This window comes from Pituophis catenifer, unplaced genomic scaffold (genome assembly GCF_029215685.1).
Source record: "Pituophis catenifer annectens isolate HBS135680 unplaced genomic scaffold, rPitCat1.0.hap2 SCAF_1, whole genome shotgun sequence".
NCBI lineage: Eukaryota > Metazoa > Chordata > Lepidosauria > Squamata > Colubridae > Pituophis > Pituophis catenifer.
In genome coordinates, this window is record NW_027256881.1 from 241191571 (window position 1) to 241204569 (window position 12999).

At 42.7% G+C, this 12999-nt stretch overlaps 1 protein-coding gene across 1 annotated transcript; it reads right to left on the bottom strand.

Moving 5' to 3' along the window:
• Window positions 1–8567: 8567 nt before the first annotated feature.
• Window positions 8568–10858, bottom strand: LOC139327515 (interferon-induced transmembrane protein 1-like). Its single transcript, XM_070957358.1, has 2 exons — window positions 10350–10858; window positions 8568–9212 (listed from the first exon to the last, which is right to left on the bottom strand). The coding sequence occupies exons 1-2, from the start codon at window positions 10566–10568 to the stop codon at window positions 9009–9011; spliced, it is 423 nt and encodes a 140-aa protein (XP_070813459.1). The 5' UTR covers window positions 10569–10858; the 3' UTR covers window positions 8568–9008.
• Between the last annotated feature and the right edge of the window lie 2141 nt (window positions 10859–12999).

Below are 12999 nucleotides of genomic sequence, written 5' to 3' on the forward strand. Positions count from 1 at the left end.
CAGAGCCAGCATACAGCAAAAGGGATCTTGCAGTCCTTTTCATTGCCTCTTCTTGTTCTTCCACAACCATTGTGTGTTCTCTTGCCCCATTGTTTATTTCCTGGGGTTTAGAGTTTTGCCCACAAACACTCTGCAGAAGTGGCCCCAGACTTCTGTGAACCTGTAATGTTTACCTGAGATTGGCAACTGACCTGACAGCTCTGTTGCAGTAAAACCAAAATTGCACATGCCTGTAGAGATCCTCAGTTATCCAGGTCATGGTTGTCCCAAAGGTGCTTTTTTTCAAGGAGGCAACTGGACTTTCTTGTTTTTTTCTTTTGAAGATGTTTCGCTTCTCATCCAAGAAGCTTATTCAGCTCTGACAGGATAGTGGGGAATGGAAGAGTTTATATTCCTTGCAGACAGCTGGACATTTGCATCCTTTTAGAGGGTCGTTGAAGCACTTGGAGGTTTATCTGTGTCCTCAGTCCACAAGTCAGAAAAGGGACAAGATTCCCCAACCGTTGGGGAATCTTGTCCCTTTTCTGACTTGTGGACGTCAACTCCCAGAATTCCTGAGCCAGCATGGAGTTGACGTCCACAAGTCAGAAAAGGGACATAGTTCCCTACCCCTGCTTTAGGCATAGGTTTCTTGCAAGATTTCTAATGGCCACATGGTGGAGTCATGGCTGAAAGAAGAGAAGTTGGTGGAATGTGCTTGTGCTGTGAGGAAGCAAGATAGAATGACAGTTAATATGGAGCATATACCCTATCCTTAAAACATCACACCAACTTTTTCTTTTTTGGAGCACTGATAGTGGGATTCTTTAATATCCTTTTCTCCAGTCTGATTTCTCTGAATGAAATCATACCAACCTTTTATTAATCCCACAAGAGAAAAGACAAGTGTAACGGTGGGTTTCAATTTTTTTTTACTACTGGTTCTGTGAGTTTGGCTTGGTGGGCGTGGCATGGCTTGGTGAGCGTGGCTTGGTAGGCGTGGCAGGGGAAGGATACTGTAAAATCTCCATTCCCACCCCATTCCAGGGGAAGGTTACTGCAAAATTCCCATTTCCTCCCAATCAGCTGGGACTTGGGAGGCAGAGAATAGATGGGGGCAGGGCAGGGGAGGGTTCTACTTACCTTTACTACCGGTGCGCATGCACAGAAGCATTTTGATGACCTCGGGGGCAGTGGGCGGGGCCTCCTGCCAGTTTTACTACTGGTTCTATACAACCAGTGCGAACTGGGGGCAACCCACCACTGGGGCAGGGCCAGTCAGAATTTTTACTACTGGTTCTCCGAACTACTCAAAATTTCCGCTAACGGTTCTCCGGAACTGGTCAGAACCTGCTGAAACCCACCTCTGAAGTGTAACTGTTGTAATGGAAGCATTAGCAATTGTGGGTATGTGATTTAATTCAACACATGATATATGAGGATAATCCCTCAGTCATAACCTTGCTCCTCTATTTTGTAAAAAGAGCCAACCGGTGTTTTATTCTCTTAGGCCCTTGAGTGTATGGATACCTCCCAGGGGCAGGTTTCAAAACCTGTCGCTACCAGTTTGCTTGTGGGCATGCGCGCACTCACATGACGCTTCTGCGCATGTGCAGAAGAATCCGACGCAGGTGGGCTGAGCTCCCACTATCGCCGCTACCAGTTCGACCAATCCGGGGTGAACCAGTAGCAACCCACCACTGATACCTCCCCTTCATACTGCACTAATCAGATCTCCACATACCATATCTGGTTGCCACAGTACAAAAAGGATTTGAGGCACTGGAAAGAGTGCTGAGAAGAGCCACAAAGATAGCGAAGGGCTTGGAGGCTAAATTCTATGAACAGTTAAAGGAACTGGGTAAGTTTAGCTTAAAGAAACGAAGGCCAAAGGGAGTCATAAGAGCAGTCTTCCAATATCTGAAGGGCTGTCAGAGAAATGGGTACAGATTTATTCTCCCTAGCGCTCAAGGAAAGGACAAGAACCAATGGGTGGAAGCTTTACAGATAAGGTGACCAGACGTCCCGCTTTTGGCGGGACAGTCCCGCTTTTGAGCAATTTGTCCCGCGTCCCGCAGCGTTTTAAAAAAGTCCCGATTTTTCATTCTGCCTCCTGAGTCCCGGCTGCCTCCTGAGTCCCCGCTGATGGCTAGAGGGAAAAAACCTGTTTAAACTCTTGCTGCGGGGCTTCAAAGGGCCGCCCTACGTTGATTAGCTCGGCTTCCCCCTCTCAGCTGATTTGCGCAGGGCTCTGCTCTTGCTAAATTGCTCAGCAGTTTTTTTTTTCTCTTTGTGCAAACCAAGCTCAAAACGAAACTGAAAGTAAAACAGGCTGTTGGCTTTGCTGTTTGCTTGCAACGTTGGAAAATTAGGCAGCAGATTTATTTTCCTTTTCCTCACCAAAAAAGGTAGGTGCAAACAATGGGAAATTATTTAGGGCAAAAGAGGAGAGTTCAAGATTTTAAAACACAAAAGAAAAAAAAGCTCTTTTTAACTAGGGAATTGTAATAATTGAGATACTATTAATTGTATACTGTGTTGAAAGCAGAAATGGTTAAGTTGTGGTTTGGAGGAATATATGGGGGAAATTATTTGGTTTATTATTATTGGTAAATATAATTAATTGATTTGTAAGAAATTGGATTGCATGGAAATAATTGGAATATTCATGTTCATATTGATTAATATACAAAAAAGATAGTTATATAACTAATTGATTTATATTAAAATGTTGAATTTGTATTAAACGACTCATATTACATAATTAACCAATGTGAGGATGGATATAAAAATAGATGACAATGGGAAGGGGTATAATATAGAATAGAAGGGAAAAATTGAATTTGATTAAGATTAGAGATGAGGATGAAGGGTAATATTGTTTTTTTTAAAAAATAGATGAGGAATAATATGGCAAAAAGGAAATATAGAAATTGTAAATTAAATTGAAATGACTAAACACTGTTTAAATTTGTGAACTAGCCAAATATTCTGTTCAAAGAAAATACATTGTATGTTTGTATGTGTGTTTCTAATTATTGCTATTTATTCATATTTGTTCTCTTTTATTCTTTAAAGTTTAACAATTCATTCTTTATCTTAATATCTTTATATTTGTTTGGGGTTGGCTTTCTTCCCTTTCATCTTTTTTATTGTACAGCAATCTTTCTCCTCAAACCTACCACCTCTCTTTTCTTTCCTTCTTACTTTCTCTTCCCCCCACCCTCTTCTTCTCCTCCCTATGTCCTCTTCCTTTCTCCTTCTCCTCCTCTCTTCCTCCCTCTCTTACCGTCACTCCTACTCTAATTTCCCTTCCCTTCCTTCATCCCTCTCTATTACTGTATCCTTTTATGCATATGGACTACTCAGAGGGCTGAAAAAGTTATTTTTGACTGGTCCTCACACTTTTGACCAGTCCTCGAACTTACGACTGTCCTCACATTTTACATTTTTGCCCTATCTTGTCATCATGGTGAAGAGAAGCAGTTGTGAAATGAGTGACATGGTTGTTAAGAATGCTGCACGGGCATAAATGTGAGGATGGTCATAAGTGTGAGGACCAGTCAAAAGTGCGAGGACCTGTCAGAAATGACTTTTTTCAGCCCTCTGGTTAGTCCTTTTGTGCATATGGACTACTCAGAGGGCTGAAAAAGTTATTTTTGACTGGTCCTCACACTTTTGACCAGTCCTTGAACTTACGACTGTCCTCACATTTTACGTTTTTGCCCTATCTTGTCACCATGGTGAAGAGAAGCAGTTGTGAAATGAGTGACATGGTTGTTAAGAATGCTGCACGGGCATAAATGTGAGGATGGTCATAAGTGTGAGGACCAGTCAAAAGTGTGAGGACCTGTCAGAAATGACTTTTCAGCCCTCTGAGTAGTCTCTATACACATAGCCATGGCCACCCGGTCACATGACCAGCTAGCCACGCCCACCCAGTCACATGGCCTCCAAGCCACGCCCACACAATAAGCCACACCCACAATGGTGTCCTTCTTACCAATGTTAAAATCTGTTCACCTTACCCTATACACATAGCCATGGCCACCCGGTCACATGACCAGCTAGCCACGCCCACCCGGTCACATGACCAGCTAGCCACGCCCACAAAATAAGCCACGCCCACAATGTCCCTCTTTACCAATGTTAAAATCTGGTCACCTTATTTACAGAGGAAGATCCAAACTCAAAATGAGGAATTTTCTGACCATGAAGGCTATTAAACAGTGGAACAGCCTCCCTTTTGGGAGTCATGGAGGCTCTATCACTGGAGCTTTGGAGCAAAGATTGGAAGTTTCTTGGATGGTCTGGCAGTGACAGCTAACCTTTTCTGGCCCGAGTGCCCAAAGTGTGCACAAATGCACGCACGCATCCAACCCCCCAAAATGCAATGTGTGCGTGGTCCCTGCGCATGTGCCCTGTCTGTGCACACGTCCCCATGCACACATTCCATGCAAGCGTGCACAGCCCCCCACAGGCCCCCTGCACATGTGCACACGCCCCCCCACACATGCCCTATCCCCTGCACATGCGCGGCAGAAACCCAACAACCAGCTGGCCAGTGGGAGGCATGCGCGTAGGCGTGGCAGAGCTGAACGCAGAGCGTGCCCACAGAGAGGGCGCTGTGCCATAGGTTCGCCATTACAGGTCTGAGGATTCCTGCCTGCATGGGGGTTCGGCTAGAAGACCTTTCTAGCCCAGATTCTATCATTTTAGCTTCTTTGTGTTCTTGTATATTGCTGGTGGGACTCATGGCATTCTTTGCTGCAAAGACCTGTTCGAACTTGTTGTTTGCTGAAGTTTTTCTTTAGCACTTCAGAGTTTAAAAAGTTGTTAAGAGGATTAAGAGTAGGTACTTGATTTCTCAAGAATCTTTTAAGCTTGTGTGTTAAGAGCTGTAAATGCTATTCAATGTATAATAATATAAGTGTAATTTACAAGACATGGAGCTGGCAGAAAGGGAGAGATTTTGAGGATTGCCAAATCAGGAATCTCTCCCCTGGACAGCCTGGACAGTCCTCCCACTATTTCCCATCCTATGCAATTTTTAACTTTTTTTATTTGCAGTCAGCCAGGAAAAAAGGAAATATAAACTTTTAAATATTGGAGTGGAGTGGAGGGAATCCTGAATTGCAAAGTGAGGCTTTGGGTGCAGACAACAGTTAGTAAAATGGTTATGGCCACCTTCTTGATTTTTTTAATCATCTGGAGCCAGCCTGGCAAGGCTAACAGACCTCACCTGTAAAAAATCTGGACAATCACTTAAATTGAATTATTTTTCTCTCTATTTTTTGCTTCAGTCCAGGACTTATCCCGAGTTTTGCTGTTGGAGATTTGCTCTGCATCCCATTGTTTCACATGTCCAGAACCTCTGAAACCATGTCGATGTAAAGCATAAGGAAGAAGATTGTGACAGAGATATGGCAGCTCTCTTGTCAAAGTGACCAGGAGTAAAGCAGATCTTAAGTCCACAACCAATAGAAAATATTTGGGAGAGGCTCAGGCAGGCGCCTTTCCTAATAAACAGGAGTATAAGAGGGAAAAGATACAGCACATTCATACTTGCAAGTTTATTCTTTATTGGATTTTTAAATTATTTGTAAGCCTCCCAGATTCAGAGAGTGAGTAGGAAGTAAACCTTCTAAATAAATGCTCCCCTCCCCACCAAAGGCAATAACCTCAAAAAGAAAAGGTTTGGTTTCCACAGTGAATGGGTATTATTGGCCTATGTATTCCAAGAAGTTAGTTCAAGAAGGAAGCAATCATGAATTGAGTAATACAGGAAAGTATTACACTGTATGGACACTTACTGTATAGGACTTCCTTTGGCTCATCTTTGTTGCCGAAGATGACCACTTGAGGGCAGGCGTATACTAGTAAATGAAAGGAATAGGAACTGTAGCTTCCTGAAGTGTTAATACACTGAGAACATTATTCCCATCTAATGCCCAATTTCTCTTACATGCTTTTTTTTTTTTTTTTTTAAGAGGCTATAAAGCCCTTTCCAAGCTATAGAACCTATGAAACAGCAAAACTCAGCCTTGGGGAATAAATTAGAAGGATTGCAATCCAAAAATCCAAACCATTTTTTCCCCATTAAACTGAAGTATGGGACAATTTTCATCCAACCTCCAACACTTCTTGGGGTGGGCTTGCAGCTCCAAAGGGTTCTGGAAACAGCTCAATGGAGTCAGGCTAGGATATGGTACTGAGACTAACTGATTGTACTTGTGGATGATCTGTTATGCCAGCTGCACTAGCTCCCAATAGGAGTCTGCATGCAAGTCAAGATGTTTGTTGTCATCTTTAAAGCCTGACATAGATAGGTAGGTAGGTAGGTAGGTAGGTAGGTAGGTAGGTAGAAAGAAAGAGAAAAAGAAAAAGAAAAAGAAAGAGAAAGAGAAAGAGAAAGGAAGGAAGGAAGGAAGGAAGGAAGGAAGGAAGGAAGGAAGGAAGGAAGGAAGGAAGAAAGAAAGAAAGAAAGAAAGAAAGAAAGAAAGAAAGAAAGAAAGAAAGAAAGAAAGAAAGAAAGAAAGAAAGAGAAAGAAAGAAAGAAAGAAAGAAAGAAAGAAAGAATTCTTTATTGGCCAAGTGTGATTGGACACGCAAGGAATTTGTCTTTGGTGCATATGCTCTCAGTGTACATAAAAGGAAAATACATTCGTCAAGAATCATAAGGTACAACACTTAATGATAGTCATAGGGTACAAATAAGCCATCAAATGATAGTAGGAAACAATCAATATAAACCGTAAGGATACAAGCAACAAGTTACAGTCATAAGTGGGATGAGATGGGTGATAGGAACAATAAGATTAATAGTAATAGTAATGCAGCCTTAGTGAATAGTTTGACAGTGTTGAGGGAATTATTTGTTTAGTAGAGTGACGGCGTTCGGGAAAAAACTGTCCTTGTGTCTAGTTGTTCTGGTGTGCGGTGCTTTATAGCATCGTTTTGAGGGTAGGAGTTGAAACAATTTATGTCCAGGATGTGAGGGATCTGTAAATATTTTCACAGCCCTCTTTTTGACTCGTGCAGTATACAGGTCCTCAATGGAAGGCAGGTTGGTAGCAATTGTTTTCTGCAGTTCTAATTATCCTCTGAAGTCTGTGTCTGTCTTGTTAGGTTGCAGAACCAAACCAGACAGTTATAGAGGTGCAGATGACAGACTCAATAATTCCTCTGTAGAACTGTATCAGCAGCTCCTTGGGGAGTTTGAGCTTCCTGAGTTGACGCAGAAAGAACATTCTTTGTTGTGCTTGGCATGGAATCAATACTTGCAGGACTGCTGTGCCTCTTCCTAATAGTTTCTGCTCATTCCACCAAATCAGGCAGAGTGGGCATGCTCTGGGTCTCATAGGTGATGCAAGGTCACCTTGTTGGCCCTAGGAAAAGTGCTTCCTCTAGCATGGTACCTGTCTTGTGGAACAGGAACATTGAAATATGGACAGCCTTACCCTATTGGCTTCCAGATTACCACAGGCACTGGTGCCAAAATTTTAACGGGGGTGGAGGGAAAGGAAGGCGGGGATTATGAGAGATTAATGCTGAGTTTTTGTCAGGGGCATTTTGTTAGGGGCATTAATGATTTGTAAACATGCTTTTTTTTTTAAAAAAAAGTAATTCTTGTTCATAGGGTGTTGGTAGATAGGCAGCTATAGGAACTTGTTAAATAAGCACAACAGGCGCCATTCTAATTCCCATTTGTTTTAATCCATTGTATTTATTTATTTGTAAACTTTATTGGACTCCCATCTTATCACAGGGTAACTCTGGATGGCTTATAATCTTAAAAAGATAAAAACTATACAAAACCTAAAAAACATAAATAAAATACTGCCGAGATCCAAATACTGAGCTCCAATTAAAAGATGGGGAGCGAGTAGAATGGTGGGGGGGGAATCTATTGATAATCTATCAGCCATCCCCATATGAAACCCCTCTATTGGAGCCCCAAGCTAGCTGGCAGAACCAGGTCTTTAGGCTCTTATGGAAGCTCACGAGGGTTGGAGCCAACCTCACTCAGGGAGGGGCAAGATATTCCAGAGGGCAGGTGCAACATCAGAGAAGGCCCTTTTCCTGGAACCCACCAACCAGAATAACCTGGCCAATAGGATCCATAGCATGCTTCCTCTGCCAGCAAGGGTGGGGTGGGCCAATGCCAGTGGGATGGACCCAACCATGCCAGTTCTAAGTTTGGTTGTCACCTCATTTCAAACTGAGGAAATCAGTTATGAACACTTGAAGTTGCTAAATCAAAGCCATTCACAATTCAGGGAAGATACATGCAATAAAGAATATATAAAAGGAGATTACAACGATTAAGTCCATTGTGGCCGGTCTCATATTAGAGAAAGACGACAGAAATAAATTCAAATAACTGTATAGAATATAAGATGGAGTGCATTATAAACTCTCAAAAGACTCTATTTTGCCACAACTCCTTTAAAGAAATTCCTAAAACCTGATCAAGAGGCAAAGCTCTACTGTAATAACAGAAAACCATCAAAGTAATTTTTGTTTTTTGTCATTTATTGATATATTTGAATTTCAAAATAACTGATATCTCAATCATAATCCCACGATTCCTCCATTTATCCTAAGTATAAAAATTAAAGTATTATAAATGCAAAATTAACATTTCTAGTGCACAAAAACTCACACAATTACTTGGGAATTTAATGTTTTAACCATAGAAATCAATGTTTAGTTACTGGGATGTGATTGCTTTTCCTTAGAAAAATTGCTTTGAATAACACTGGCTGTACTGAATTTAATTTTGTTTGCTTGGTCTTAAATCTCTCGTGAACTCTGTCAAGTTGTCATGGAAGTCTGGAGTTCTGCAGAATTCAGTTGAAAAACTATTCTAGAGACAATCTAAATCTCTCCCACTGTCAGTATGGCAAGTTGTATTAAACTGCACAGAATCCTCCTTTTGACAAGGGAAAATATACATGAGACAGAAAAGTGATGCAGCCAGTAGGCAGTATGTTTGGTAATGATATCCTGGGTTAATTACTTGTTCTTCATTGACCTGGCTGTAATAATTGGGGGTTCTCCCTCATTTCTCTGAACAATTTAAGAATATCTCCTGCACTTAAAATCATTGCAAGGAAACAAGTAACAGTGATTCCAATGCCTATAAGGCAGGCAGCAATGTTCAGGTATTTGGCTTTCTTCCCATAAGTAGCTGCGCTTTCAGGATCTCCAATAACTTTACGATCCCTTGCCTGAAAAGAATAAAATGAAAAGAAAATTAAACCTTAAGGCATATTTATTCCAGTTATAAACCTCAAATTATCTACATACGACCTGCTGTGAAAATTAATGCTACGTTCAATCAAATAGCAAAGTTCCTGTCTTTCATAACTTTGTTCATATTTTAGCTTTGGGGGGTGTTACACTTGGAAACAGATCTAAAACAGTATTTGTCCATTTTATTTTTGCTTCTTTTTTATTCCATTTCCATGCAAAGACTATATTCTGTTTGGTGTTAAAATTTTATAACTCTGAATTGTACGGATGGATGCAAAGTGTTGAGAGTGCAGTGTATTAATATCATCCGTAAATAACCCACTCTTTTGAAGACAAGTGATAGCAACAGATTGGGATCAGTGTTTTCTTAGAGAATTTGAGAAGACCAGAAACATTTTGGAAGACTGCTCTTCCAAAAGCACAATGCTTTTCTTTTAAAAAGGACCTCATTCCAAGACCAAAATCTGGTGGGACAATTCTCCCCACCATATGAACTTCACAGTCAAAGCTGGTTTCTTCACATATTCTTGCTTGTCACACACAAAGCTAGCTAGAGAGATTACTAAAGCAAACATTTTAGAAACAAATGTCAAAATTGAAAAAAACCCAAAACCCATCCTTTTTCTCCTTATACACCTACAAAAAAACCCTATGCTATAAAAAAAATACCAACCCCTAGATCCCTAAATTGTGTCAGCGTTCGGGAGAATTAAGTTTTCTTAAATGAGCCGGGAGGATGGCCATAGCGTTAAGCAAGACTTGGCAGCTTTTCCACGGAAAGTCACACTTATGCAATTCTGTAGAGAAAAATCCAGCCGGCAGCGCAGGGAAGAAGGAAATGGAGCCTAGAATTTCCACTTAATGGATGTTTTGATGGGGGGCGTAAAAGACCCGCGGATTGCAGCGCGGGAGGGAGCCAAAACCCAGAAAAGTAAGCGAACCCTGAAATACTGAACGAAGCAAAGGAAGAGAGGCCAAAAAAAAAAAAAAGTTCCCGAAAGAAATGTCACGCCGGGAGGGAAACTCCGATGAAATCGAAACTGCAAAATTTCTACGGGAAAGAAGCTCCGGCGCCTAACTTAACCTTCTCGGTCCCTTCTGGGCTCGCTCACCTTGATGGAGAAGACGAGGGCGCTGAAGCTGAGACAGCAGAAGCAGTAGCTGCTTAAGAATAAAAGGTTGAACAACGACCAGAGGAGATAGTCACTGGGCTGCTCCCCGGCGAGTCTCCTCGAGGCAGGCTTGAGGCCGGCGGAGCCCTTCTCCTCGTTGTTGTCGGCGCCGTCGTAGGAGCTGGGCTGCAGGTCGAGGCAAACGGCGTCGGACGACATAGCTGCCCGAGAGCCACAAACTCTGCGGAGCGTCCCACGACCAGAGCGGGCGGGGCTGCGCCGCCAAACTCAAGGAAAGGAGAGGACGGGGCTACTTGAGGGAGGTGGGGTCCGCAGGAGAAAACTAAACCTAAACCTAGGTATCAGGAAAAACGAAACCGAGCGACTCAAGCCCGGAACAGGCTTCCCAGGCAGGAGAATTGACGCTGACTTTCAGCCAATAGCTTGGGAGCTGCGTGAGTTTCGAAACAGCGCTGGCCTCACACTTGCTTAAGAGCTGATATTTCTTATCCCGCAGCAGCCCAAAATGGCCTTTTGTGATGCTTGCCTAAGATTTGAGCTCCGGGCTGCCTCAAACCATGTGCTCCGGTGGGTGGGGCCGCGGACAAATATTGGAAAACCCTTTTCCGTCAGGAGCAGATTGAGAGAAGATGCGAGTACTCCCAACGTTTGTTTGCAGTCGTGGGGAAGGAACCTTTTGGGCTCGTGTCCAACGTTCGGAAAACGCCTAAATTGACTGCTGGCTTGTCAGCCCCTCCCCCCCCCCCAACAAGAGCAAAACAACTCTTTAAGTAATATATTTTTCAAAAAAATATAGTCCAATCGTGTGTGGTGCTGGGTATTATATAAAGACATTTGAAATAATTAAAAAATGGAATATGAGTAAAACAAGCTCAGACATGTAAATTAAAAATGAAAAAAACTCATAACAGTTTCATTGTTAAAACAGTTTTATGAAGCATATTAATCACAGCAGGAAAACCAATTGTGCAAAAGTAAACTGAGAAAAACTACCCCGTTTCCCCCAAAATAAGACATCCCCTGATAATAAGCCCAATCGGGCCAAGCACTTATTTCAGGGTTCAAAAAAATATTAAGATATTAAGGGTCTTATTTTCAGGGAAATGTAAAAGAAAAATCAGTGACTTACAATAGAGAAAACTAATATGCATATTGATAATTGGGTTTAAAATACGGCACCAAAATTTATCCTACTTTTAACAGTAATTTTGAATTGAATTAACAAAAAATAAGCAACACAATGCATTAGACTTGTTTAAAGAGTTTCATTGCTGAGTTTTTATAAGTATGAAATTGAAGGTAGGTACTTGGAGCAATTCAAACTGAAGGCCAAATTGGACCTAGATTTTGCCTCATCACTCTCTCCAATAAGCAACTGAGTCAGAAGATTATATGATTTATTAAAATACTTTAGCAAAAATGGGTGTCTATGAAAAAAGGGGGAACCCAGGACAAAGAATCAGATTTCCCTTTATACTAAGTACAGCAAAAAAAAAAAGTACAAAAGAACAGTTGATTGGATGGAAGAAACCATCCTGCCCAGTTATATCAAAGATATGGACCGTTAGTTACACATAAGCATGACATTGAAATGAGCATTGTATTAAAAGTAGGGGAAACAAGTTAACATGGGTGAAAGTGGTACACAGTCACATAGAGTCAGTTGTGAAAAGTTTGCAATCAGTTGAAACAACACAGTTGAATAATCTTTTGTTATTCAGCCTGAGAAAGCCCCTTACATTCGCAGTTAAAAACGTAGAGAGAGATCTGGTTGCCAGGGCAAAAAGCTTCTGCATTCCATTCTACATTACAAGGTTATGAGAAAAATATAAAAAGTAAAAGAAAGTCCATGTGACTTGGCCCTCAAAACCCAAGCAAGCAGGACTAATTTCTTTCAATTTCTGTTGTCCATCTTAATCAGTGGTGGGTTGCTCCTGGTTCGCACCGGTTCACAAGAACCAGTAGTAAAAAATTTTAATAGTTCGGAGAACCGATAATAAGATTGGCTGCCCACACCCCCGAACCGGTTCCTGGCCCGGTTGCCAGTCGCTTACCCCGCCCACTGTCATTGCCCACATGCAGCCCCGGGACTCCGCCCTTTGCCAGCCAGGAGCGCTGTCGCCAGTCGCTCCCATGCACCTGGCTGCCTGCCTGCCTCATCACCGCCACCATGAGGAAAGGCCCCAAAGTTCCTCTGCCTGGGATCCACGTGGGCTGCCACAGGGAGAAGCCAGGTATGGCTGGCTGGAGCTGAGCTTGAGGCTGGCAGGAGGAGGAACATAGGCCGGCTCGACCGAGGGATAAGCCATCCGCCCCAGACACATGGAAGCAGAGCAGAAGGTGAAACGTGCCCCAGAGGCTGTCACCCCCATGATGCGCCCACACCCAACATGACTCGCCTGGGCGTGCGGGGCCCAGCATCCCCACGACCTTCCTAGGGCCCTGGGTCTACCTGCGAGGGCCATTGTGCAGAACCCGCCGGGCAAAGACAGCAAGTTTTCCACGGGCGTGTCAAGAGAGCCAGCAGAGGGCACGAGATGCACGCCGCATTTCCTTGGCGTGGGCCAAGTTTGAAAAAGTTCCCTGCCAGTGCCGGACAGGCTCCGGTGGCTGCAGCGGCGACAGTGGC

What these genes read in the sequence shown, in the direction of transcription:
- LOC139327515 (XM_070957358.1), bottom strand. Translation starts at nt 10,568, where the DNA reads ATGTCGTCCGACGCCGTTTGCCTCGACCTGCAGCCCAGCTCCTACGAC. An exon ending in CCCTCGTCTTCTCCATCAAG is followed by an intron (nt 9,213 to 10,349) that starts GTGAGCGAGCCC and finishes TATTCTTTTCAG; the next exon opens with GCAAGGGATCGTAAAGTTAT.